At 36.8% G+C, this 26,446-nt stretch overlaps 1 protein-coding gene across 2 annotated transcripts in view; it reads left to right on the forward strand.

Moving 5' to 3' along the window:
- The window catches only part of LOC115212732 (6-phosphogluconate dehydrogenase, decarboxylating), a 53,473-nt gene that overhangs the window by 13,635 nt on the left and 13,392 nt on the right, over window positions 1-26,446 (forward strand). The window contains exons 2-9 of one of the 2 annotated variants that reach the window (XM_029781374.2): window positions 9,897-9,972; window positions 12,372-12,551; window positions 14,737-14,802; window positions 16,784-16,902; window positions 17,888-17,954; window positions 21,114-21,248; window positions 23,738-23,860; window positions 24,733-24,796. In XM_029781374.2, the coding sequence (XP_029637234.1) occupies window positions 9,897-9,972; window positions 12,372-12,551; window positions 14,737-14,802; window positions 16,784-16,902; window positions 17,888-17,954; window positions 21,114-21,248; window positions 23,738-23,860; window positions 24,733-24,796 (830 nt within the window). Of the gene's footprint in view, window positions 1-9,896; window positions 9,973-12,371; window positions 12,552-14,736; window positions 14,803-16,783; window positions 16,903-17,887; window positions 17,955-18,966; window positions 19,034-21,113; window positions 21,249-23,737; window positions 23,861-24,732; window positions 24,797-26,446 lie in introns of both variants that reach the window. The other variant, XM_029781375.2, reaches the window with a different exon arrangement.

Consider the following 26,446-nt stretch of genomic DNA (forward strand, 5'->3'; position numbering starts at 1 on the left):
GTAAACATCAAACAGGACATAAGATAAAAAGGTCAATCCTGTTTCCTGCGATGAGAGACACTTAAAAAAGAAACATCTATTAGTAAAAAAAAAATGTGTTGTTTAAAAAGTCAGCAAAATCAGATAGAAAGCAAATGTTGATATGAAAATAAGTTGATGCTCCATGCAAGGCGAGGCATGAATAGTTTAGCTAGAAGATATTTATAACAGAAGACCTTAACATTGCAAGGTGTGTAAAATTTTCACAAAAAAAAAAAAAAAATTTACAACTTCATGTATGTAATCTACATTTGTGTGTGTATGTATGCACATACATACATATACACACACACACACCAGTTTGCTGACAGGTTTTCAAAATAGGTCATTCAACGGTTAATATATAAATGGATTAATAATTCTCATGAAATAAGAATTTAGAGATATATTCAGTTGGATAATTCTAAATATATTACTGTAACCATATATACGTGTGTGTGTGTGTGTGTGTGTGTATATATATATATATATATATATATATATATATATACACACACACGCATACATGTATATATGTGTGTGTGTATATATATATATATATATATATACACACACACGCATACATGTATATATGTGTATGCATATATATATATATATATATATATATATATATATATATATACTTGGAAATGGATGTGTGGTGTTTAATTAAATAATATATATATATATGTATCTGTCTGTCTATCTACTTTGAAATGAGGAGTAGACAGCAGCAGCACTGACAACATGCACCCATGGAGATACATCAGGTGTACCAGGAATTCTCTCAAGCATCATGTTTCCAACCATAGGTCCTCCTTTAGACTTCCAGAAAAGAGATACGTAACATCACTGGCCAGCCATGTCTGGCAACTAAGAGATGATGGGATCCTATACTCAATCTCATGGAAAATCCTCAAGACCCCAGTCCCCAACATCGACGGGACAAGGTGTTGCAAGTTATGCATAGCTGAATGCATGAGAATCCTAAAAGATTCGCTTGAACCAGGTAACATCCTTAACTCCAGAATGGAAATTTTCGGGCCATTGTTTACATTTTAGGAAATTCGTGTTAGCCTTTTGGGTCCTGCAAGATGGTGGCAAAGCCGGAAGTTGATAGCCAATGGAAAAGGGAAATAATCCCCTATTGTTTACTTTTGTAGCGAGGCCTTTGCCCCTCCATATTTTGAAGAGGTCTTAGGCCTACAGGTTTTGGGGTCTGATGATATGCTATAAAGTTAAACCCTTTATGGACGGGAAACCTAGTGTAATCCTATAAACCAGCCATCCCCATTTTTAATATATACTGCTCTACATCTTAGAGTGTGTTTCTGATCCAGATTTGTTTTCTACAAATGATACACACACACACACACACACACACACACACACACACACACACATGTATTATATGTGTGTATATACATACATGTATATATGTGTATGCATGTATACATATAATGTCTATACATGTGTGTGTGTGTGTGTGTGTGTGTATATATATATATATATATACTATAGCCATCTATGTATCAAACTTGATGCAGGCCAGCTATTGCACTACTTGTCCAAGATATAACATCCCTTATGGACTCCCTGTGATAAAAAACAACAATAACTATCAGAGAGACAAATTAACATTTGGCCTTCAAGAGCATCAGCTGCATTTTGGTCTTTTTGACCCTGTGTATATACATTACTTATGATACACAGATAGATATTTTGATTATACACTATCTTTTTATCATTTAGGCAGCGATTTGCAACATCAGTGAATGTTTAATTTTTTTTCTTATATCAGAGACGACAAGTTCTTGTCTGATCATGTGACTTATTTTATTTGGGGATTGATAAAATAATACCGGTTGAACACTGGGGTTGGTGTAATCAATGTCCACTCCCCTCAAAATTGCTGGCCTTGTGCCAGAATTAGAAAGAATATTAAGATTAGCTTTGTTTGATTTTATAGAAAACTATTTAAATAGCTTATTGTTGTGCCTGGAAGGGATCATTAGGCCAACAATAAATACATGCACTGGTTGTGTTTCACTTCTTTTATTATTAATAATAATAAAAGAAGTGAAACAGTTCTAGTTCATGTGTTTATTATTAGCATAATGACCCTTTCAAGATTGAACAAAAGCTGTTTAAATAGCTTTACTGTAAAATCAAATAGAATGCTATTTGTTGTTCGATGCAAGTTTTTTTTTTCTGATAAGGTTTTGTGCATCCTGTCGCATTTCTTTTGTTTCATTGTCATCATAGTAATGACTAGGAAGTCCTTAGATATATCACTTAACTTTGCACTCTGCTAAAGTGGATTAAAATCTGTGTGTATAACTCTCTTTCTCCCCCCTCCCCCATGTGTTTTGTCAATCATTAATCTCCATACCAAAGTGTGAAGAATCATGATTTTTCTTGGGAAGACACTGCAGTAACTTCCCATTGCCTTCTTCCAGTTTATTTACATTTTCACTCCACTAATCTACTCTCCTGAACTATCCTTGAGGCACGGGGCCTATTTAAATCCATTAGGCAAGGGAACTTGTTCATGTGTTATCAAGACATGTTCACACATTGATGGACCTATGTGACACATATCTAGGGAATAGGCCTTCCCCGAGTCCTGTATGCCTCAGTTACAAGATGTTCTGCTATTTGACCATTGACTGGGGATCTTGACAGGTACTACCACTCCATGATAGATAATACCTGAGAGTAATGATGACTGAGTGATAAGTCTTCAGCTGGACCCTCATCACAGGATGCAATTCAATGCCTTAAGCAGAATATTAAAATCTATACCAGTGATTTATGTATGAATGGCTTGACTATATTTGCATACACACACACACACATGTATCAGCATTCCCATGTTGATATGTATTGGTCAGTTCAACAGCAGATGGCTGTGCCAAACCCCCATATTTGCTTTGATATGGTTTGCTGATGCTCTTCTGAATGCCAACCATTTTACAGTGTGCTAGATATCTTTTGCATGGCCTCAGCACCCCCCCCCTCTCTCTCTCTCTCTATACACACACATGTATATGAGGTCTCATCAATAAGTATCTGGATTGGTGCTACAGAAACAAAACTAAAACATGTACCAATTTAACATTTAATCTCCTTCAAAGTAGTCCCCTGCAGAAGTCACACACTTAATCCAGCACTGTTTCCATTGATGGAAGCATTCCTGGAACTCATTTTCTGAGATAATCAGCATCTGCCTTGTCACATTCAGTTTCATTTTCCTCAACATTCTGAAATCTTCCTTTCAAGCGGGATTTGATTTTTTTGGAAAGAGGAAAACATCACAAGGGGCAAGATCTGGGGAATACAGTGGCTGTCGGACTTGGAGACTGCTGTGCCTAACCAAAAACTGATGCGCAAACTGTGCTGAATGGACAGGTGTGTTGTCAGCTGAAAGCAGTTTTGGCAGAGACTTCGCAGACACAAGTCTCATACTCAAATCTTCTGTGATAATGGACTGAACTGAACCATAACTAATCTGCACATCCTCTGATAACTCACAAATGGTGATTTGATGATTTTCCTCTCACAGCTGCAGGCACATCTGAAATGTTTTTCTCAGTTTTGCTGGTTGCAGGTCTGTAAATGTCAATAGTGGCAAACATTCATTTGTCACTATTGACATTTTATTTGCTTGTACACTTCTCTCCATAAACTTTCTACAACTTTGCATAGGCCTATGAGCAGGTGTTGACAAGCTTTTGGCAAAATTTGATGCAGATTCTCTGCTCAACTTTCTCTGTCATGGTGAATGTAATGATCACATGCTACACACGTTCCTTCCAAGCACTGCTGTAAACAGCAGAAGTGAGCTACGGCATTAAAACTTAGTGCAAGGTCAATCTGTGCCAAGCAGCTTCACTCTGTGTACTTTAGCTGCGTTACTATTTCAATGCCCCACTTACCCAAGTTTGCACACAAACGCAGACACACATATACACCTGTACATACATATATATACACGCATACATATACGCACTATGTTGTCCTTATAAGAATATATTTTAAAACTGGAACTGAGTTGCTATAATAGAAGCAAATAAGAGTACAAGGTCAATCCGTACCAAGTGGCTTCACTCTGCATGCTTTAGCTTTGTTACTATGGTAACAGTCCAGATTCTTATTGATCAGACCACATGTACGTACGTATACACACACACACACACACACGTGGTGTGTGTGTTTACTTACCAATGCAATAGAATATACATCATTCAGTAAAAGGTATACCAGATAAAGTACTGGTGTAGTTATGAATAATTAATTGAAATCTCTGCAAATAGTGCTCCACTTTTGCCACAATATGTATAGTTTACATAAGAACCACTGAATCTACTTTTATGTCGCCTGAGTCATGACCATTTATAGCAATGTCTATTGTACTCAGTCTTTACATTTTTTCTGAAAAGGTATTCTTGCCTTTACAGCCAACATATAAGACACTCCCTATCTTTCATTTTGTGAAGTCTTATTGCCATAGCAGCAGCAGCAGTAGTAGTAGTACTACAAGGATATGTAGTTGTAGAAGTAATAGTACAAGGAAGCATTGTAATAGAAGTAGTACTACAGGGAAATAAAAGTAGTGGTGGTGGTGGTGGCGGCGGCGGCAATAAAAGGAGCTTAAATATATTTAGCATTTTATCGTCCAACCCATGCCTGCATGGAAGGCAAACGTTCAATGATGACTATGATTTTCCAGATGAGGTTTTTAGGGCTGTAGCAGAAGACACTTGCCCAAGGTGCCATTTAGTGGGACTGAATTTGGAACCATGTTGTTTGGAAGCAATCTCCTTATCACACAACCATGCCTCCTGCACCTGTAGAATATTTCCTTGAGAAATCTCAGCCAATGCATAACAAAAAGAAAGGATAAAATTAATGATAATAATGAATCCTAATCTTCATGAAAGAAGAAAAATACCTATCAAAAATAGTATCTTTTACTTGTTTCAATCACTTGACTGTGGCCATGCTGGGGCACCACCTTGAAGGGTTCTAGTTGAATAAATCGATCCCAGGACTTGTTTTTTTAAAGCCTTGTACTTATTCTACTGGTCTCTTTCGCTGAACCACTAAGTTATGGAGACGTAAACACACCAACACCGGTGGCAGGGGACACACACGCGTAGATATTTACATACATGTAGTATATATCTAGTAGGTCACAAGAATAGTAGTAGTGGTGGTGGTGATGGTAGAAGTTGTATGATAAAGGAGTTTTTAAATACATTTAGCATTTTCCACTTCTCTGTGTTTTAACATTCTGCTAAGTCACATTATTATTAATCTGAAATTGACAATCTTTTGTTTCTTTTGAAAGAAAGAACCGGAAAAGCAAGGCTATGATTGAAACCAGTAGAAAATAACACATACAAATAACTTTTTATTGATATATCTTTTAATGAATTCTATTTATTTTGCTTTTCTCTCTAGCCATTCTAAGGTTAGACAGCAGTGTTTAGGCTATGCATCACTTATGAGGTCTGATACAACTAAAACATGCTTGGAGTCTCAATTTGAAATTCTATAATTGTCTCCCTTGTCTTTTTTTTATTAGAATTAATAATCAACTTTTTTTTGTTTTCACTACAAGTGTAAATTTTTTTTCTCACTCCATTAAATATCTTATCATCCACTCTGCCAATTATTTTTTCATGCAGCAGTTGATCCTGTGAATATTTTTTCCCTTGGTCATTCTTTTAAGTCAATACCCCACTCAATGTCCATTTACTAAAACCCCATATCTCTCTTTGGTCACTCTTAGACCATGATTCATTAATGATTGAAACCTGTCCACTAGTTGTCATTGTGTTACCAAAGATCAAACTCACTCCACATTATGTTCTGTTATTACTTTCATTCCAAGGCTGTTTCTCCTTGCCTCTCTTGATTAGAACTAATAATTAGGGTAAAAGATTTTTTCTCATTACAGGTGTAATTTTAATTAATTAAATATTTTGGCTTACTTCTTTAATCCTTTAGCATTTAAAACAGCCAAATCTGGCTCAAATATTCTACTTGTTCTATGTTCAAACCAGCCAGGTCTGGCCTCTCACACATATCCGACAATGTCATTCTTAAAAATAATCACATCCTCAAAATCTCAAAGCTACAAGATAATGCATGATCAATTCAAAACAATGTAAATTTGATCAAATATTCTGAATGCCAAAGGGTTAAATATGTTAGTGTCCACTGTAATATTAGAGGGCACATGGCCTAGTGGTCGTTACACTCATGATTGCAAGATTGTAGTTTCAATTCCTGGACTGAGTGGTTCATTGTATTTTTGGAAAAGATGCTTCCTCTCATGTTGTTCATGTTCCTCTCACATACCAACCACTCTCTTCAGTTGTAATGTATCAGCTAGATGGTGGTGTAGCCCTTTTTCATGGCTGCTGACAACAGGATTGCTTACCCTACAGGCGTCCAGCAAAGTGACCCTCTGACTCCACTCCTTTTTGTGTTGGCTGTCGATGATGTTGCCCAATCAATTTATCCACCCTTCAATGTCTGGTACCAGGATGATGTGACCCTGGGTGTCTTGGTTGAGCCTATAGTTGGGTATCTTCAGCAGGTCATCCCAGCCCTTAAAGATTCTTGGATTTGAGATCAACTCCTCCAATCAGAGATGATAAATGTGAGCTGTGGTGAGATTGAATTCCAAGATGCTGTACTCAATATCCAGACTGTCTTGATGAGGGCTTGGCTGATGCCAAGGAATGTTGTCTGTATAGCTCCGCAATTCTCCCGAAAACCATAACAGAGTGTCTGGAGACCAAGCTTGTGGACTTAACTAATCTAGGATAACTGAGAGATTGCACCTCAATGACACATCTGGCGATCACCCTTTTGAGGAGTTGCTTTGCCCTGCCTAAGCTCCTTTTCTTGCTACTCAGTGTGCTATGTTATCCTCTCATAGATTGCTTCAGTGCAGTCGTTGCCAGCATCCAGTGCTGTGCTGAACTGATCTGCAATGTTTTGACAGCACTGGCTGGCATCAGGCTAAATACCTGTTCAGTGACTTTGGCATCCATTCCGCATTGGATCTGATTCTGCTGGCCTATCTGTCCTTGATCTCCTCCAGTCTCATGCTCATCAATGCAGTACTCTGTGGGATGGCTGAACCTGATATGGCTTGGAAACTGGACTCGGCTCTCACTAATTGGACTGTTGAAGACCTTACCATCCCCTAGAATACAGATGTCTAACACAATTGGGATGATACCAAATCCAAATCTATCTTCATTCAGATTGAGACATCCTAAGACTAATCCTGCCTTGCCTACCTCCATTCGGTTTCACAGCCAAACAGTGGTACATAGGTTAAGACAGTGCCCTCTTCATCAACCAGTACTCTCTTCTTGATAATGAGTGCATTCATAACTGAGTGGCCCAGCACCTCAATCTCCACATGTGTGAGCTGCACAAATGCTATCATGGGGCTGTAGTCAATGAATTGGGCCTGCATCTATTTTTCTACAGCCAAAGTGCAGGCCAGTTCCCCTAATACAACACTGTGAATGACATAATTAGAAGTGTCCTCAATGCGGCTGGTTTCCTGTCACAACTGGAGCCAATAGGTCTTGACCACATAGATGATAAGTGCTCTGATACTATAACCCTCTTCCCATACAAGGATGGGGTAAATCCATAGTCTGGGGCACAATGTGCATTGGCTGCAAACCCAGGCATCACTGCTCGTAATGCAGAGAAGTCAAATAGATACAGGAATCTGATTGGCTGTGTGTTTGTTTGTCCTGGTTGCCATTGAGACCTCAAGTGTTCTCAGACCCTGCACTGCTGATTTTCTCCACAAAACCAGGATAACTGCAACTCATCTGAGAAATGAGCCCTACAAAGTGGGATGGCTGTTGCAGTGAGCATCATTGGCTATTCTCTGTGGCAAGGCCTTTGCAATTATGTCTGCGAGGCTTGGGCAAACATACCATTTGGCCTAGGGTATACTACCTGTTAATTTCTTCCCTCCTGTCTTTTGCTGCTTAATTCCCTGCTTTTTTTTTCTTTGTTTCCTCCTTGGGGTAGTTCTATTTTTTTTTGTTTTGTTGTTGGTAATTTGGTCTTTTATACATTTGATGTTTATTTTTTTTTTTTTTCTTCTTGTAAAAGTAGGTCAATAAATAAACAGATGATTAAACAAAAAAAGACTGGTGAAAGCATTGTACATGTTATCTAGTCATGCTCACTTGCATGGCTAACTGTACTGTACTTTAATATCTGTGTTAGATTTCAGTTTGACAGTCATTCTGCTTTTCGGTTTTAAGACATCACAAGTGAATCAGAAAGCAAGTGTTGCAAATACTTACTAGAATGGTTTGGTTGGTTTTCTATAATGTACCCAAATATTTTGATAATTCATAAGCTTAATTTTGAGAAACCTGCTTGGAATTTAAGGTTAACTACATTCAACACTACTTGTTTCATAACGATGTATTATAGATTTACATGTATTATAAAAACAGCTCTGTGTTTGTGTGTGCATGCCGCTCAATAGACAAATTACTGCATAAGATAAAGATTTAGGATTAAGCCTTTACCATTCAGATTTTTTTTATCAGATGTATTGCTTATTTATTCACATTGCTTAATTAATCACACATCTTGTAGCTCCAAGATTTTAACAGTGTGTTTGTATGTTTTTAGAATGACATTGTAGGGTAGGTATCAGAAGTTGGATCAGGTCAGTTTTAGCATAAAATGCATAGAATATTTGGGCTGGTTTTGGCCAGTTTAAATGCTAATGGGTTAAATAGATACTCAAATAAGGTAGCTTCCAAGAGATGATGGTGGAGGTGGCAGCAATGATAATGGTGATGAACATAATTTTCATCTCTTCCCCTCTCAATTACCACAGTTTTTCTGTAGCTAGATTGCAATTTTTAAAAAAATAATTTTATTTGTAACAGAAATGAATTCTATGCATTCCTTATTTTGTGCTATAAAAAAGTGGTTTGTTGGAACAATTATTGAATGAATTAACAAGAAATGCGTTTTCTCTACATTAAATTGCATTTGTTTAACTCTGTCAATTCTGGGTAAGAATAAGAACACCTCTCTTGTTTACAGGAGATGTGGGTTTGCATCCCAGGGGCAACCTTTTATCAAAAGAGTTTTTTAACCCAATATTGACATGCTATTGTTTATAGCTTTATTTGCTTCAATATTCACCATTCCAAAAAAGAATTCTGGGTAAGCTGAACTATGATTCAAAGGCAATCCAACCATGACGATAATTTTTTATATATTTTTCAAACACATTGTACTTAGTATTACTTTAGTCAATGTGATGTAAAAGGCACTCATGCCAGTGACAAATAAATGGCACCCGTACAGGTGACAGGAACCTGTGCCAGTGATACTTGGAAGGCACTCATGTTGGTAACACTTGAAATGCACTCTTGCCGGTGACACGTGGAAGGCACACTGTACACTCTATAAAGTGGTTGGCATTAGGAAGGGCATCCAGCCATAGAAACCAAGTCAAAACTGACAAATGCAACCTGATGCAGCTCTCCAGTTTATCAGCTCCTGTCAAGCCATCTAGCTCCTGCAAAGAAAATGGATGTTAAATGAAGATTACATTGGTCAATGTGCCCTTTCCTTTTAAGGTGGTAGGTATGATGTGAGGGAGATTTGGCTACTGTTTTTCTTTTTACCAGGTGGAATAACCATGTTTTATTCTTTCATTGATTTGTATATAATAAATGATTATGTAAAATATAAATACCTTTTCTTCATTAGCCTAGTCAAATGAAAAAGGAGGAGGAAATTTGAAATACAATCTTATTCTTATAATTTTAATATATATTTAATTCATTTTACAGAGCAGACATTGCTTTGATTGGCCTAGCCGTGATGGGTCAAAACCTTATTCTTAACATGAATGATAATGGATATGTGGTGAGTATATTTTCACTAGATTTACTGAATATCCAGTTTTTTGAATAAATTGCATAAATTTTATCAAAGAATGTTTCATTATGCTGAAAACCTTAAGACAATTTTTTTAGCTGAGGATGGGTTGCTGTTTATGTAAGTGGGCGGTGTTAAGACATCTCAAGTTGAATTTTTGCATGTTGGTAGGTAGGGAGTTGATTTCAGGATTTCTGTTCTGTTGAAGAAGTAAATAGTTTAATAAAGCATCTGCGGGGTGGTTGGTGTTAGGACGGGCATCCAGCTGAAAAACCCTGCCAAAGCAGACATAATAGCCTGGGGTAGTTTTCTTATTTCTTTATTGCCCACAAGGGACTAAACACAGAGGGGACAAACAAAGACAGACAAAGGGATTAAGTTGATTAGATCGACCCCAGTGCGTAACTGGTACTTAATTTATTGACCTGGAAAGGATAAAAGGCAAAGTCAACCTCGGCAGAATTTGAACTCAGAACGTAATGGTAGACGAAATACTGCTAAGCATTTCGCCCAGCGTGCTAACGTTTCTGCCAGCTCGCTGCCTTATAGCCTAGGGTAGTTTTCTAATGGGCTGGCTCCTGTCAACCATCTTACCCATGCATGCATGGAAGATAGATGTTAAACAATAATGATAATGAGGGATGAGAGCAGTAGGAGTAGTGTCAAAACAGATGTTTTAATCTGGCCATATCCAGCCCAAATATTCTACCTGTTTTATGTTCAAACTAGTCAGATCCCACCTCTCATACCTACCCTACAAAGTCATTTTGATAATATGCAATCACATCATTGAAATTTTGAAATTTCAATGCTACAGGATGATAAATGATTAGTTGAAAACAATGAGAATAAATAAACATTACATTTGACACAGTAATATGAATGCTAAAGGGCTAAGGGCCTTTTGATGGGAATAAAAACACCTGACATGTTTACAGGAGACATGGGTTTTGCATCTCACTAGCAGCCTTTGACTCTTTTTATCGAAAGAGTTTTTTAATCCAGTATTGGCATGCTATTGTTTATAGCTTTCTCTGCTTCAAGATTTACCATTTCAAAAAAGAAATTATTTTGTGTTCTTGATGTTTCTAAATTTTTGCAATGTCAACAATACATGTGTGTGTGTGTGTGTGTGTGTGTGTGCATCGTGCACTTGCACACACTCACATGCACACAACCTTCCTTGTGCCATTGGATCAACAAATGACACCAGGTGACTTCCATTCCAAGCACTCTACTTATGGATTTTCCTGGAAGCTATAAAGATGGTTTCATATTGCCTTCCTTCTGGCTATTTCTTACAAGACACGAGTGAATAAAACAGGATGCATTGGTAAGTGAAGTACGTTGTAGGTTAGGTGTGAGAGGCCAGATATGATCAGTTTGAAGATAAGACAAGTAGAATATTTGGATTGGATATGGCCAGTTTAAAAGCTAAAGAGTTTATTAATTGAAGATAATCAGGTAGCTGGCTTTTTCATTGAGATAGCCTATGAGTAGTAGAAGTTTAATAAAATGTCATATATAAAGGAAAAGGAACTCAATTGGAATTACTTTGATTTTCAGGAATGAATTCTGTAATGGATGTTCTCAGGAGTGGTTCCTACAGGCCTAAGTAGAATCATTTAGCAATAAGAGTTTCAAATCTAAAAAATAAATAAAATGAAAATAGTCTTTGCTACATTATATACATTTGACAGATATTTGTCCTTATCTTGTTTGTTGTTAACACATTTCAGCTGATATACTCTCCAGCCTTCATCAGGTATCTTGGGGAAATTTTGAACCTGGATTCTCATTCCTAAGGTATTTTGCAATGTTGTTCTTGTTGTTATTATTATTCAGGTCACTGCCTGGAATTGAACTCAGAATCTTAGGGTTAAGAGCGCGGGCTACTAACCCCAAGATTCTGAGTTTGATTCCAGGCAGTGACCTAATAATAATATCGAAAAATACCTTAGGAATGAGAACCCAGGTCCGAAATTTCCCCAAGACACCTGATGAAGGCTGGAGGGTATATCAGTCGAAACGTTGTGTTAACAACAAACAAGATGAGGACAAATATCCGTCAAATGCAAATAATGTACATAATTCTTCATCTCTTAAATATAGAACTGTATAATCTTTGCTAGTATAGCAGATGGGAAGGGGCTAAAATCATGGTATTAAAAATTCTTATATCTCCAACAATGAACAAGAAACTGTTTATTAATATTTATTGAAATTTTTGAACGTAATCAGAGGAATAGTTGATATTAATCGTCATCATTTAACGTCTGCTGTCCATGCTGGTATGGAAGCACCTCAGTTAGGGAAATATAGCTATAGATTTGAGTTAGTTTTTTTTATTAACCAAATATTTAATGCTTTCCTTTTTTTTATACTAGGTGTGTGCTTTTAACAGAACTGTATCAAAGGTTACTCATTTTTTGGAAAATGAAGCAAAAGGTACTAAAGTCATTGGTGCAACTTCACTTGAAGATATGGTGTCCAAATTGAAGAAACCTCGCCGAGTTATGATGTTGGTGAAAGCAGGCCAAGCAGTTGATGATTTTATTGATAAATTAGTAAGTTACTTTTAATTAAATTTTTATTAATTTCAATTAAATTTCATTTTTACTGGTTAAATATTTATAATCGTGTGTTGACAATTTGTTAGAAAAAAAAAATTCTTACTACAAGATCCTGTTATCATAAAGCAAATCTTTACTCTACTGATTCTGTAATTTTGTTCTTTATTGGTTCGTAATGATTTTTCATTGTATATTAACAGCAATCTTTAAGTTCATTTTAAATAATGTAATGAATAATTAAGTAATTACTAGTAATTAATACAAGTAATTAAAAAATTTCATCAAGAGGGTACCTGTTTGTATGAAACATCTCCCTATTATACAATATCTGATTGCATTTAACACACAATCAAGACCGAATTTAATAATCTACTAAATAAAGACATTTTTTAAAACAATAATTTTCAAATTCTTAATTATTCATTGACTTGACTTGAGCAGCGTTCACCCGGGGTGGGTTGAGCTGGCTTCATTCATCCTCAATGCTGCATCTCTCACAGCATTGAGGGTGAATGCTGCTCAAGTCAAGTCAATGAATAATTAAGAACTTGAAAATTTAAGAAGAATTTTCATGATAGGATCTTTATGGTTGTTATGAAAGAATATATCATCATCATCGTTTAATGTCCGCTTTCCATGTTGGCATGGGTTGGACGGTTTGACTGAGGACTGGTGAGCCAGATGGCTGCACTAATATATCAAAATAGCTAGAACCATTTTCATATCCACAGGTGCAGGTATGGCTGTGTAGATAAGAAGTTTGCTTTCCAACCCTATGGTCTTGGGGTTTAGTTCCACTGCATGGCACCTTGGGCAAGAGTCTTCTATAATAGCCCTGAGCTAACCAAAGCCATGTGAGTGAATTTGATAGATAAAAACTGGAAGAAGCCTGTCATATGTTTGTGTGTGTACTCTTGTCTTGACATCACATGAGAATTGTAAATGAGCATCACTGCCATTTAAGCAATACTGTTTGTTTCTAGTCTTTCATCAAAAACATGTCTGATCTTGGGGGAATGTTACTTTGCTTGGAAACAAATGAGGGATGGTGGAAGGAAGGGCGTCCAGCCACAGAAAATCTGCCTCAATAAGTTCCATCCACAGAAAAGTGAATGTTAAATGATTTTCTATGGATTTTACATGGATTTTACATGGATCAGGTTCAGTTTGTTGAAGCAAATTTTCTACAGCCTGATTCTCTTCCTATCACCAACTCTCACCTGTTTCCAAATCAAGTAAATATTTCTCCTGGACTTCTAAAAAGGATCAGCACTCATTGTAGCTGGACATGTTTTCTCAGATCATAAACAAACAACACCACTTCTATAACAGTGACATTTGCTTACAATTAACATGCAATGTCAAAACAAGGAGAAACACACAAACATATTTGCTCTTACACACACGTGTGTGTGTGTGTGGTGTGTGTGTGTGTATGTATATATATATATATCATCATCATCATCATCATTGTTTAACGTCTGCTTTCCATGCTAGCATGGGTTGGACGATTTTGACTGAGGGCTGGCAACCAGATGGCTGCACCAGGCTCCAGTCTTGATCTGGCAGTTTCTACAGCTGGATGCCCTTCTTAACGCCAACCACTCCGAGAGTGTAGTGGGTGCTTTTTTACGTGCTACCGGCCCAGGGGCCAGTCAGGTGGTGCTGGCAATGACCTCGCTTGAATCTTTTACACGTGCCACCAGCACAGGTGCCAGTGAAGCGACGTTGGTAACGATCACGCTCGCATGGTGCCCTTGTACATGCCACGGGTACGGAAGCCAGTTGGCTGCTCTGGCAACGATCACGATCGGATATATACCCAATGTGCTTTTTCCAGTTTCCATCTACCAAATCCCCTCACAAAAGTTTGATTGACCCACAGCTATTATAGTATACTTCCAAGGTGCCATGCAGTGGGATTGAAGCCATTTGGTTGGGAAGTGGAACTTTTTAATGACATAGCCATGCCTGCACCAAGAATATTAATGTTAAATCAATCAGTATTACAATTACCATTGTCTGCAATATATTTTTAATTTAAATACAAGAGAAAATATGTTTTAACCAGTAGGTCTACATTGACTCGCAATTTCTAAAATATTGTTGTATTCAATGTGTGTCTGGAAACATTGCAAGAAGAAAATATGACAACTGTTTTTTCTTAATGTTATCATAGGTGCCCCTGCTTGAGAAAGGTGATATCATTATAGATGGTGGAAACTCAGAGTATCAGGACACAACTGTAAGTTAGATTTTGTTTTAAGTCAAACTGTTTTATAATATTTACAAATCTAATTAGGAAAAAATTATTTTACCTAAATAACTTTTGGAAAACTCTCATTTCTTCCTATCTTACATGCACACGCATACACTTGTACATATATTTACATACATGTTGTTTGTTCCTTCTCGAGCCATGCCTGGCTCATAAGGGCCGGTTTCTTGTTTTTTTTTTTTCTGATCTGAGGATAAAACTTGGGTGTATCTTTATGATCCTGAAACAAACTTTCAGTCCATGTATTGGCAAACATCTCACCTATTCTCCAAGGCTCGAGGAGTTTAAAAGCCAGTGATTGACACAGAAAGTCATGCTGACTTTTTTTCTGGAATGAAAGACATTATTCTCATTGATTTTCTGAAACTTGGCTGTACTGTAAACATAGCAGACTGAGTGCAGATATGAGCAGCATATGGGAACAGGCATTAAGGAAGAATAGAAAAATATTAGATTTATAAACCCTAAAATTCACTCCATAATTGCCCACGGGCATATGGCATAGTGCTTAAGAGTGCGGGCTACTAACCCCAAGATTCCAAGTTCGATTCCAAGCAGTGACCTGAACAATGATAATAATGATAACATACCTTAGGAATGAGAACCCAGGTTTGAAATTTCCCCAAGACACCTGATGAAGGCTGGAGGGTATATCAGCCAAAATGTTGTGTTAACAACAAACAAGATATATATTTACACTATCCATTAAGAGGAAGAGACTGGCTAAGAATCTGAAAGTGATCTATGTTCACTATGACGATGCATGATCACATATATCTTTGGTAGGGCTGATCAGTGATCACCCATCCACCATACAACTTATAACTAGCTCCCTCTGCTTTTTGCCTGATTTTATAGCACAAAATGAAAGTGGCAGTGAAGAAATGGATAGAACAATGTACAGCTGAATATTTTCAAAGAAGATTCAAGAATGGTACAAATGCTCACTTGTAATGTGACTCTTTATATATCTTTAAATAAAGGAAGAGTTACTTGGCCAACATGTACAATTTGAATAGCTTATTGTCATCATCATCATCGTTTAACGTCCGCTTTCCATGCTAGCATGGGTTGGGTGAATGACTGAGGGTTGGCGAACCAGATGGCTGCACCAGGCTTCAATCTTGATCTGGCAGAGTTTCTACAGCTGGATGCCCTTCCTAACTCCAACCACTCTAAGAGTGTAGTGGATGCTTTTACGTGCCACCGGCACGGAGCCAGTCAGGCGGTACTCACAATGACCTCGCTTGAATCTTTTACACATGCCACCGGCACAGGTGCCAGTAAGGCGATGCTGGTAACGATCACGCTCGAAGGGTGTCTTTTACGTGTCACCAGCACAGAGGCCAGATAGCCACTCTGACAGCGATCACGCTCGGGTGGTGCTCTTAATACCCTGCTAGCACGGGGCTCGAGTGCCATAAGGCGACGCTGGTAACGATCATGCTCAAATGGTGCCTTTTAAGTGCCACTGGCACAGAAGCCGGTTAGCCGCTCTGTCAATGATCACACTCGTATGGTGCTCTTTGCAGTTAATAAAAAATGTTATCATCACTTTTGCATTAATTTCGGTACAACCCTTGTGTATATAGATGTGCATGTGTGTATGCACATACATGATGTGGTAGTCTTTTGAAAGACAGTCGTACGATTTCTTGCTGAACAACCTGCACAAATAATTTGTTTATAGCGATGAAATGTTTGTGTTGTATATTCGTTCACTCCCTCCATATAATCAACATTACCTGAACAGGTGCATAGTGTACCATACATCATATTTTAACATGATCACAGCGCAATACAAAATGAAGTGTTTTACTCATGAACACAATGCATCACCTGGTCCTGAAATTTAACCCACACTCTAACAATAATGAGCACAACAACCTAACTGCGAGGTTGTGTGCCTTCATATACATATATACATGTATCTTTTTCTTTTTCTTAGCGTCGTTGCAAAAGTTTGGAAGCTCAAGGTCTCTTGTACATAGGAACTGGTGTTAGTGGCGGTGAAGAAGGTGCACGTCATGGTCCCTCTATAATGCCTGGAGGATCTCCTGCAGCTTGGTGAGTTTATTATCCAGTTTTCTTGTAGCCTTATTTCAGTATCATTTCAAAACAATCGCTTTACATATATAATAACTTTCTTAAATACAGTTCTATATTTAAGAGATGAAGAATTATGTACATTATGTACGTAATTTACATTATTTACATTTGACAGATATTTGTCCTCATCTTGTTTGTTGTTAACACAACGTTTTGGCTGATATACCCTCCAGACTTCATTAGGTGTCTTGGGGAAATTTCGAACCTGGGTTCTCATTCCTAAGGTATTTTTACGATGTTGTTATTATTATTATTATTATAATGCAGCTGTGGTAGGTTATACAAAGGCAAAACTTGCCGCCCCCTCAAAATAAGTGTAGAAGAATATCACAAAGCTGTGACACGAGGAGATATTGATAAATCGAGTATAGCTGATCATGAATGGAAAAATAGAGACCACCTCCCCCTGTGGGATGAAGTTAAAATAATAGACAGAGAACACCACTGGAAAATATGAAATCTCAAAGAAGCAGCACATATGCTAGGATACAACAACCTCTTAAACAGACCAAGTACAGATATGAGCAGCATATGGGAACAGGTATTAAGGAAGGATAGAAAAATATTAGATTTATAAGCCCTAAAATTCACTCCATAATTGCTCATGGGCAAATGGCATAGTGGTTAAGAGTGTGGGCTACTAACCCCAAGATTCCAAGTTTGATTCCAAGCAGTGACCTGAACAATAATAATAATAATAATAACATCGAAAAAATACCTTAGGAATGAGAACCCAGGTTTGAAATTTCCTCAAGACACCTGATGAAGGCTGAAGGGTATATCAGCCGAAATGTGTTAACAACAAACAAGATGAGGATAAATATCCGTCAAATGTAAATAATGAACTTCCTTAAATATTGTGTATAAAATGTTTTTCGTTAAATCTATTGTGTAATTTTCAAAATATATTGACTTTCTATGATTTGTCTTTTCTTCCTTATAGGCCACATGTGAAGGATATTTTTCAATCTATATCTGCCAAAGCTAACAATGAACCTTGCTGTAACTGGGTAAGCTTTTATTCTTTTTCATTATTTTAATTGATTTTATTAATTCAAACTGGTGTTATAAACGGGTTTCCAGTTCTAGAAACCATGCCAAAACAGACATTAGAGCTTGACATAGTCTTGTAACTTGCTGGCTACTGTCAAACCATCTAGCCCATTATTTACATTCGACGGATGTTTGTCCGCATCTTGTTTGTTGTTAACACAACGTTTCGGCTGATATACCTTCCAGCCTTCATCAGGTGTCTTGGGGAAATTTCGAACCTGGGTTCTCATTCCTAAGGTATTTTTACGATGTTGTTATTATTATTATTATTATAATGCAGCTGTGGTAGGTTATACAAAGGCAAAACTTGCCGCCCCCTCAAAATAAGTGTAGAAGAATATCACAAAGCTGTGACACGAGGAGATATTGATAAATCGAGTATAGCTGATCATGAATGGAAAAATAGAGACCACCTCCCCCTGTGGGATGAAGTTAAAATAATAGACAGAGAACACCACTGGAAAATATGAAATCTCAAAGAAGCAGCACATATGCTAGGATACAACAACCTCTTAAACAGACCAAGTACAGATATGAGCAGCATATGGGAACAGGTATTAAGGAAGGATAGAAAAATATTAGATTTATAAGCCCTAAAATTCACTCCATAATTGCTCATGGGCAAATGGCATAGTGGTTAAGAGTGTGGGCTACTAACCCCAAGATTCCAAGTTTGATTCCAAGCAGTGACCTGAACAATAATAATAATAATAATAATAACATCGAAAAAATACCTTAGGAATGAGAACCCAGGTTTGAAATTTCCTCAAGACACCTGATGAAGGCTGAAGGGTATATCAGCCGAAATGTGTTAACAACAAACAAGATGAGGATAAATATCCGTCAAATGTAAATAATGTAAATAATGAACTTCCTTAAATATTGTGTATAAAATGTTTTTCGTTAAATCTATTGTGTAATTTTCAAAATATATTGACTTTCTATGATTTGTCTTTTCTTCCTTATAAGGCCACATGTGAAGGATATTTTTCAATCTATATCTGCCAAAGCTAACAATGAACCTTGCTGTAACTGGGTAAGCTTTTATTCTTTTTCATTATTTTAATTGATTTTATTAATTCAAACTGGTGTTATAAACGGGTTTCCAGTTCTAGAAACCATGCCAAAACAGACATTAGAGCTTGACATAGTCTTGTAACTTGCTGGCTACTGTCAAACCATCTAGCCCATTATTTACATTCGACGGATGTTTGTCCGCATCTTGTTTGTTGTTAACACAACGTTTCGGCTGATATACCTTCCAGCCTTCATCAGGTGTCTTGGGGAAATTTCAAACCTGGGTTCTCATTCCTAAGGTATTTTTCGATGTTATTATTATTGTTCAGGTCACTGCTTGGAATCAAACTCGGAATCTTGGGGTTAGTAGCCCACTCTCTTAACCACTACGCCATATGCCCGTGGGTTAAGAGAGTGGGCTACCAACCCTAAGATTCCGAGTTCGATTCCAAGCAGTGACCTGAATGCTAACAATAATAATGATAATAATAATAATAATAACAAAAAATGTTAGGAATGAGAACCCAGGTTCGAAATTTTCCCAAGACACCTGAAGAAGGCTGGAGGGTCTATCAGCCGGAACGTTGTGTTAACAACAAACAAGATGAAGACAAATATCCATTGAATGTAAATAATGTACATAATTCCTCATCTCTTAAATATAGAATTGTATCATCTAGCCCATGTCAGCATGGAAAGCAAATACTAAATGATGGTGATGATGATGATACCATGATAAAATGTGGCTAGTACACACTATCAAGTGAACATGTAAGGGCCTCCATCCATAAAAACTAAACCAAAAGTGAAATATACAAGTGTGATATATCTTCCAACTCATGTTGGAAAAAGTATCTCAATAAAATTAGACTTGGAACATGGTGACCTATCCAACCCATACCAGCATGGAAAGTGAACCTTATACATCCTGTGATTATATAAGTTCTGGTGTTTAGCTGTCATAAAGCCAAATGCAGAGTCAGTGAAAATACAATATCCATTGTACAGCAAACAAAATAACTTTAATTTATTTTGGAATTAAACTTACTTGATGTGAGTTTAGAAAAATATCTAATGAATATGAAAATGTTTGGATACTGAATTCCATAAGATAAGCAATGTGAATATGAGAGACAAGTTCAGCCAAACTAAGGAAATGGTTGTATGTTTAACCTTTTCGTTACTGTATTTATTTTGTGATGCTCTGTGTTTCTTTCAGTTACTCTAAATATAACAAAGGATTTAGTAAAATAACTTAGTTATCATTCAGCTAGTGTTAGGAACATAAATTATGACTAAGGTTTGGTGGAAGATTTTAATTCAGAACTTTTGAAAACAAGACATTTGTACTCAGAGCCAGAGCCGGTTTCAGCCAGGTTGGTAACAAAAGGGTTAAAAGCATCCATCATTGTTTGCAAGAGGGATTTATAAATGAACTGAGGATAGTTAAAAATTATCATCATTTAACGTCTGTTTTCCACGCTGGCATGGGTTGGACGGTTTGGTTTAAGTTGGCCAGCTGAAGACCTGTCCAGGCTTCATGTCTTTTGGCATGTTTTCTATGGCTGAATGCCCTTCATAACACCAATCACTTTACAGAGTGTAGTGGGTGCTTTTACACAGCACCAGCATGAGTGCTTTTTATGTGGCACCAGTACTCATGAGCCTGCAGGATTAGGCTTGCTCAGCTGAAGAGGTACGCAGGGGACATGCCTGTGTGTAAGGGCAACCACAATTTTGCTTAGCTTGACATGTCATCCCCATTGTGAGGCCCAACATCTGAATATCATTTCTCACTACTTCGTCCCATATAAAAATGTGCAAATTCAGTCAGTTTGTGTCACTACAGAAAAATGCTTGTTAAACTGATGTGAGTAGTACAAGGCTTAAACCAGGTACTCTGATTTAACATGGCTGTTTACTCCTAAATCACTAATCTATTCATTTGATATCTAATTTGCTATTTGTTGTTTGAATTCTAAAAGAATCATGAGGGTCATAAAACTAACATTAAAATATGGTATGCTAGTCTTTAAAAAGAAATGTGACTGTATAATTCTTATGCTTGTTTTTAGATGAATCAATTTTTTTATTTAAAGGTTGGAGAAGAGGGTGCAGGCCATTTTGTAAAGATGGTACATAATGGTATAGAATATGGAGATATGCAACTAATTTGTGAAGCATACCATTTGCTGAAGGATGTACTAGAATTGTCTCCAGCAGAAATGGCACAGGTTTGTTTGAATTTCTTTACTTAATGAAAACAGTAATTATCCATTCTTAATTCCGTATGATATCAAGATGACAAGAAAATTCTTATTGTTTTGTTATGGTTTCTTCGATCATTGTTAGAATAAAGAACACAGTTACACAGAATAAGGAACACAGGCGCAGGAGTGGCTGTGTGGTAAGTAGCTTGCTAACCAACCACATGGTTCCGGGTTCAGTCCCACTGCATGGCATCTTGGGCAAGTGTCTTCTGCTATAGCCCCGGGCCGACCAATGCCTTGTGAGTGGATTTGGAAGACGGAAACTGTAAGAAGCCTGTCGTATATATGTATATGTATGTGTGTCTGTGTTTGTCCCCCTAGCATTGCTTGACAACCGATGCTGGTGTGTTTACGTCCCCGTCACTTAGCGGTTCGGCAAAAGAGAATAAGTACTGGGCTTACAAAGAATAAGTCCCGGGGTCGATTTGCTCGACTAAAGGTGGTGCTCCAGCATGGCCGCAGTCAAATGACTGAAACAAGTAAAAGAATAAAAGAGTAAAGAGTTGATATTAACTTTTTTTAATGTGGGATCCTGTTCATAACGATGTACTTACAGTATATATTTTTATCGTTTCTTTTCGTACATCCAACATATTTGATTTAGTAAGGTGTTGCAAAGTTCAGCTGCGTACCTTTTAATTCCAGATCCACCCTTCTGAATTCTGACAGATTTTGCAATGAGAGGCCATCAGTTTACAGAAGTCACATGCTCTGTGTGGCTAAAATGGCTAATAGTTGACTGGGAGAGAAGTTTTGTGGATTCTCACTGAAAATTGAATTCCTGACTGTATCTTCCTCCTTAATACATTATTTGAACGGCTGCTACAAGCCATTTCCTAAAGATTGCCTTTCATCTTTTTGTAGTGGTCACTCAGTATCCCATACTATAATGACGTAGACCGTAGTTTTTAACAGCACCATTATCATTATTTAACATCCACTTGTCCATGCTTGCATGAGTCCAATGGAATTTGCTGAGGCAAATTTTCTATGGTGAGATTCCCTTCCGGTTGCTAACCCTCACCTGTTTCCCAAGCAAGGTAATATTTCTCCATGACCAGGCATATTTACCATGGAAGACTAGAAATAAACAGCATCATTTGCTTGACAGTGATGCTTCTTTACAAATATCTCATGATGTCAAGACAAAGGTATACACAAACACATACATGCATGTACAGTGAGCTTCTTCCAGTTTCCGTCTACCAAATTCACTCATATATTGGGAGAAAATCTGAAACATTAGACAGTGAGATGGAAAGATGTCAAAATCATGATTTTCTAAAGAACTTTAATAGCATAAATGAAGTAAGCTAAATAATTAGATCTGTCTTTAAGCCCAAATGCAATTGTTGACTTAATTTGATGATAATCAAATAAAATTACAGCATATATTTTTGTGTATGCCATTTTCTGTTGGACTTATATTACCTGTTCTGGCCAGCCTCTATCTTGGTTATATGATTACAAGAAAAATCATTTATGAAGTCATTTACTCTCTCTCTCTCTCTCTCTCTCTCTAATCCTGCCTCTTTCTGCTGTATCATCATTACTATTTGCTGCTCTTCACCCCCATGCTGGGCTGACTGAACACTAAAAGTTGATCTCTATATATATATAAAGACATTTCGTCTGTGTTACATATTTACAAAATTTCATGCTTATTTTCCTTTAATTTAATGAAGCTATTGCTCATTTATTTTTTCTTATTCAGGCATCACTAAATATTTTGTTTCTATATCAATAATTCAAGAGAAAATACACTAAAACTGTTTCCCCGTGGGTTTTTCTTCGTTTGTACCCAGATATGAATTAGCATTGCTCACAAAACATTTCTATATTATACAAGGTTTCCCCTCTTTTGCTGATAATAGTTATTCTTTATGGTGCTATGTAGTTAGTTGATCCAAGCCATTGAAAGTAAAATGTATTAATACAAACACATAACTATAATTTGGCAGTTGTTAGAGCATCAGATAGAATGTCTTGCAACGTTTGGTGCAGTTCTCTGTGCTCCAAGCTCAAATTCCGCTGAAATCAACTTGGTCTATAATCCTTTCAGAGGTTTATAATTAAAAAAGACCCCAAAATAGTGGATTCATAGATCTGTTAGAACATCAGATCTGATTCCTTGCAGTACTTGCTCCAGCTCTTTGTATTCTGTGTTCAAATCCTGTCATTTAATTTGTCACTCAGTTTTACACAACTATGAAGCACTTTAGTAAAGTCTACTTTGTTGCAAACATTTTGGATCAGATTTCTGGTTTGAGAATATCTTCCTCTCTTTTATTAATCTTGGAGCCCTGTAAAGTATCGTAGGAGTTACCTTTCCTGGCTAAAATATAAGGTCAGACAGTAAGTTTAGAATGCTAGAATTTTTTTGATTTCTTTATTTTTTGTGAAATTTATAATTTATGGAATTTTATTAAAACAAATACAAATTGTCATTAAAGGTTTTTGATGACTGGAATAAAGAAGAACTGAATTCCTATTTGATTGAGATCACTCGAGACATTTTAAAGTACAAGGAAAATGGTGAATTTTTACTTGGAAACATCAGTGATGCTGCTGGTCAGGTAAAAGATTTCCATTTAATTTTTTTTTTTTATGATGATTTACATGGCTATGGTTGAGTTGATTTATTTAATATTGCAGTAGAGTACAGTAACTTGATCATCTACTCAATACTACTGTGCTTGAAATACTTATTTAATATCGTTGTTCATTAAATATCTGCTTGATATCATTGTACATTAAATATCTATATAATATCACCATACTCCAAATATCTACAGTAAATCCTCGAGTATAGTCTGCCCTTGAGTATAATATGCAGGAGATTTTTAGGGGGCTGTACCTCTGAAAAACCTAAACCTTGTGTATAATACACACCCCTTCTCTAACTTGAGTCATGTGTAATTCAGCCAACAGCACCTGGTCGAACAAACACTTCTGTGTATGTGTAATACAATAATGGTGATGTTTTTAACTGTTATATAGGAATGTAAATATGTTTGCAAATTGTTTTTGTTACATGTTATTCTGTGTTCTGAATACTTTTATTTTAATAAATGTTGCTTACTGCAAGTTATGGATGATTATTTTATGACTTCATTGCTTTCAGGCTTAGCTTAAGGTATTTTTGCACCTGACATCACAAAATGTGTCTGAATAAACATTGCCGGACAGCAAATAGACTCCGACATTGCTTAGAAAATATTTTTCATTTTTAACCTTGTATATAGTACGCACTAGGGATTTTGACCTTTAAATTTTGGGGGAAAAAATGCGGATTATACTCAAGGATTTAAGGTACTCTACATAATTACCATCCACAATTATCAATTCTGTCATCACTTCTGTTATTGTTCTATGTATCACATAAATTTATAAATTTGTATCTATTTTTGTCATGTACATCAGGTTTTTTTTTTTAATTATTTTGTAGAAAGGAACAGGAAAATGGACTGCAATATCTGCTCTGCAATATGGAACTCCAGTTTCTTTGATTGGTAAGCATAATACATAGACAATTGTATTGTAAATCTGATTTCTAATCATGAGCGCCAACCAAAAACAAACGTAACATAAACTGCAACATAGAAAACCAGCCAACTTTGCTGCATCTGTCATATGTTCTTGCTGCACTATATATGACTGGATACTCTTCCTGTCATCAACTACATTATAGCATGGGCTGTCTCTTATCTTTTACTTGTTTCAATCATTGGACCAAGGCCATGCTGGGGCACTGCCTTGAAGTTTTAGCTGAAAAAATCAGCTTCCATACATTTTTTTAAACCTGGTACTTATTCTATTAATCACTTTTGCCAAATCGCTAGGTTATGAGGAAGTAAACAAATCAACGCCAGTTGTCAAGCGGTGCTGGGAGTCAAACACAGCTGCAAAGATATTCACAATAAATAAATATATATATATATATATATATATGGTGCTATGTCTTTTTGCCCGATGTCACTTTGTCAAATGTTTTTTGTCTGATGATTTTTTTGTACAATGAAAAATCTTGTCAATAAAATTCTCATTGATTATTTGATTTTGATGTTCACCTTGTTTTCTAAAAAGTTTATTTAAAATTGGTCAGAAAATCATGAGACAAAAAGACGAGGACAAAGTGACATTGGATGAAAAGTCAGGTCATATCTCTATATATATATATAAACGGCAAAATGTCTGTCTGTGTGTGCGTATCCTTTATACAAAACCACAATTTAGAGGGCTCGCACTTTCTATGGTCATTCTAAACCATCCAAGGGTGGTCGTGCACATCTTTACATTTCCCCAGTCACCCTGCAAAGCCATAAAAAAATCAATAGAAGTGACTTTTTTATGAATTTTCTATCCAAAACCCAATCAAAATGCCTGAAACTTGATACGCCAATTGAATGCCAGCTAGCTGTATGTGATTGGTTGGAGATTTGGACAGTACTCGCGTGTATGTGTGCACACAGCTGTATATGCATGCACTAGCACTATGACCCGGCGTTTCTGGGTCATAGTGCTAGTATATATATATATATATATATATATATATATATATATATATATATATAGTTAATCCAAACATGAAAACACAAAGAGAAAACACAACAACACGAGGACGTGGAACAAGTATAGTATTATTGGACGCTCAGGAAAGAAGGAAAGAAAGAGGGTTTAACATTTCGAGCAGAGCTCTTCGCCAGAAACATAGGAAAAGGAAAGACCCAAAGAAGGGAAGACGGAGGGGAAAAAATCACCAACGGTACACTCGCGGTCACATTTTGAATATATATATGTGATGGGCTTCTTTCAATTCCTGTCCACCAAATCCATTCACAAAACTTTGCCCAGCCTGAAGCTATAGTAGAAGACTCTCATCCAACAGGCCACACTGGGGGACTGTGTGGCTAGGAAGCAAACTTCTTACTACACGGCATGCTTGTGCCTATATGTATATTTTCATGCCACTGCTCTAGAGAGGGTATCTGCAGTGTGGTTAAAGAGTCCTCTCTACTCTGTATTAGTATTTTTATTCAGAGTGGCTGTCCTCTCAGACAAGTTGTCTGTGCTGAGGCTTACGGAGTTCATACCTCTTCTCTCTTCAATGTGGCTTCTACAATTAATATGAAGAATGCCTTTCCTGTCACCAACCATGTCAC

This window comes from Octopus sinensis, linkage group LG6 (assembly GCF_006345805.1).
Source record: "Octopus sinensis linkage group LG6, ASM634580v1, whole genome shotgun sequence".
Taxonomy (NCBI): Eukaryota; Metazoa; Mollusca; class Cephalopoda; order Octopoda; family Octopodidae; genus Octopus; species Octopus sinensis.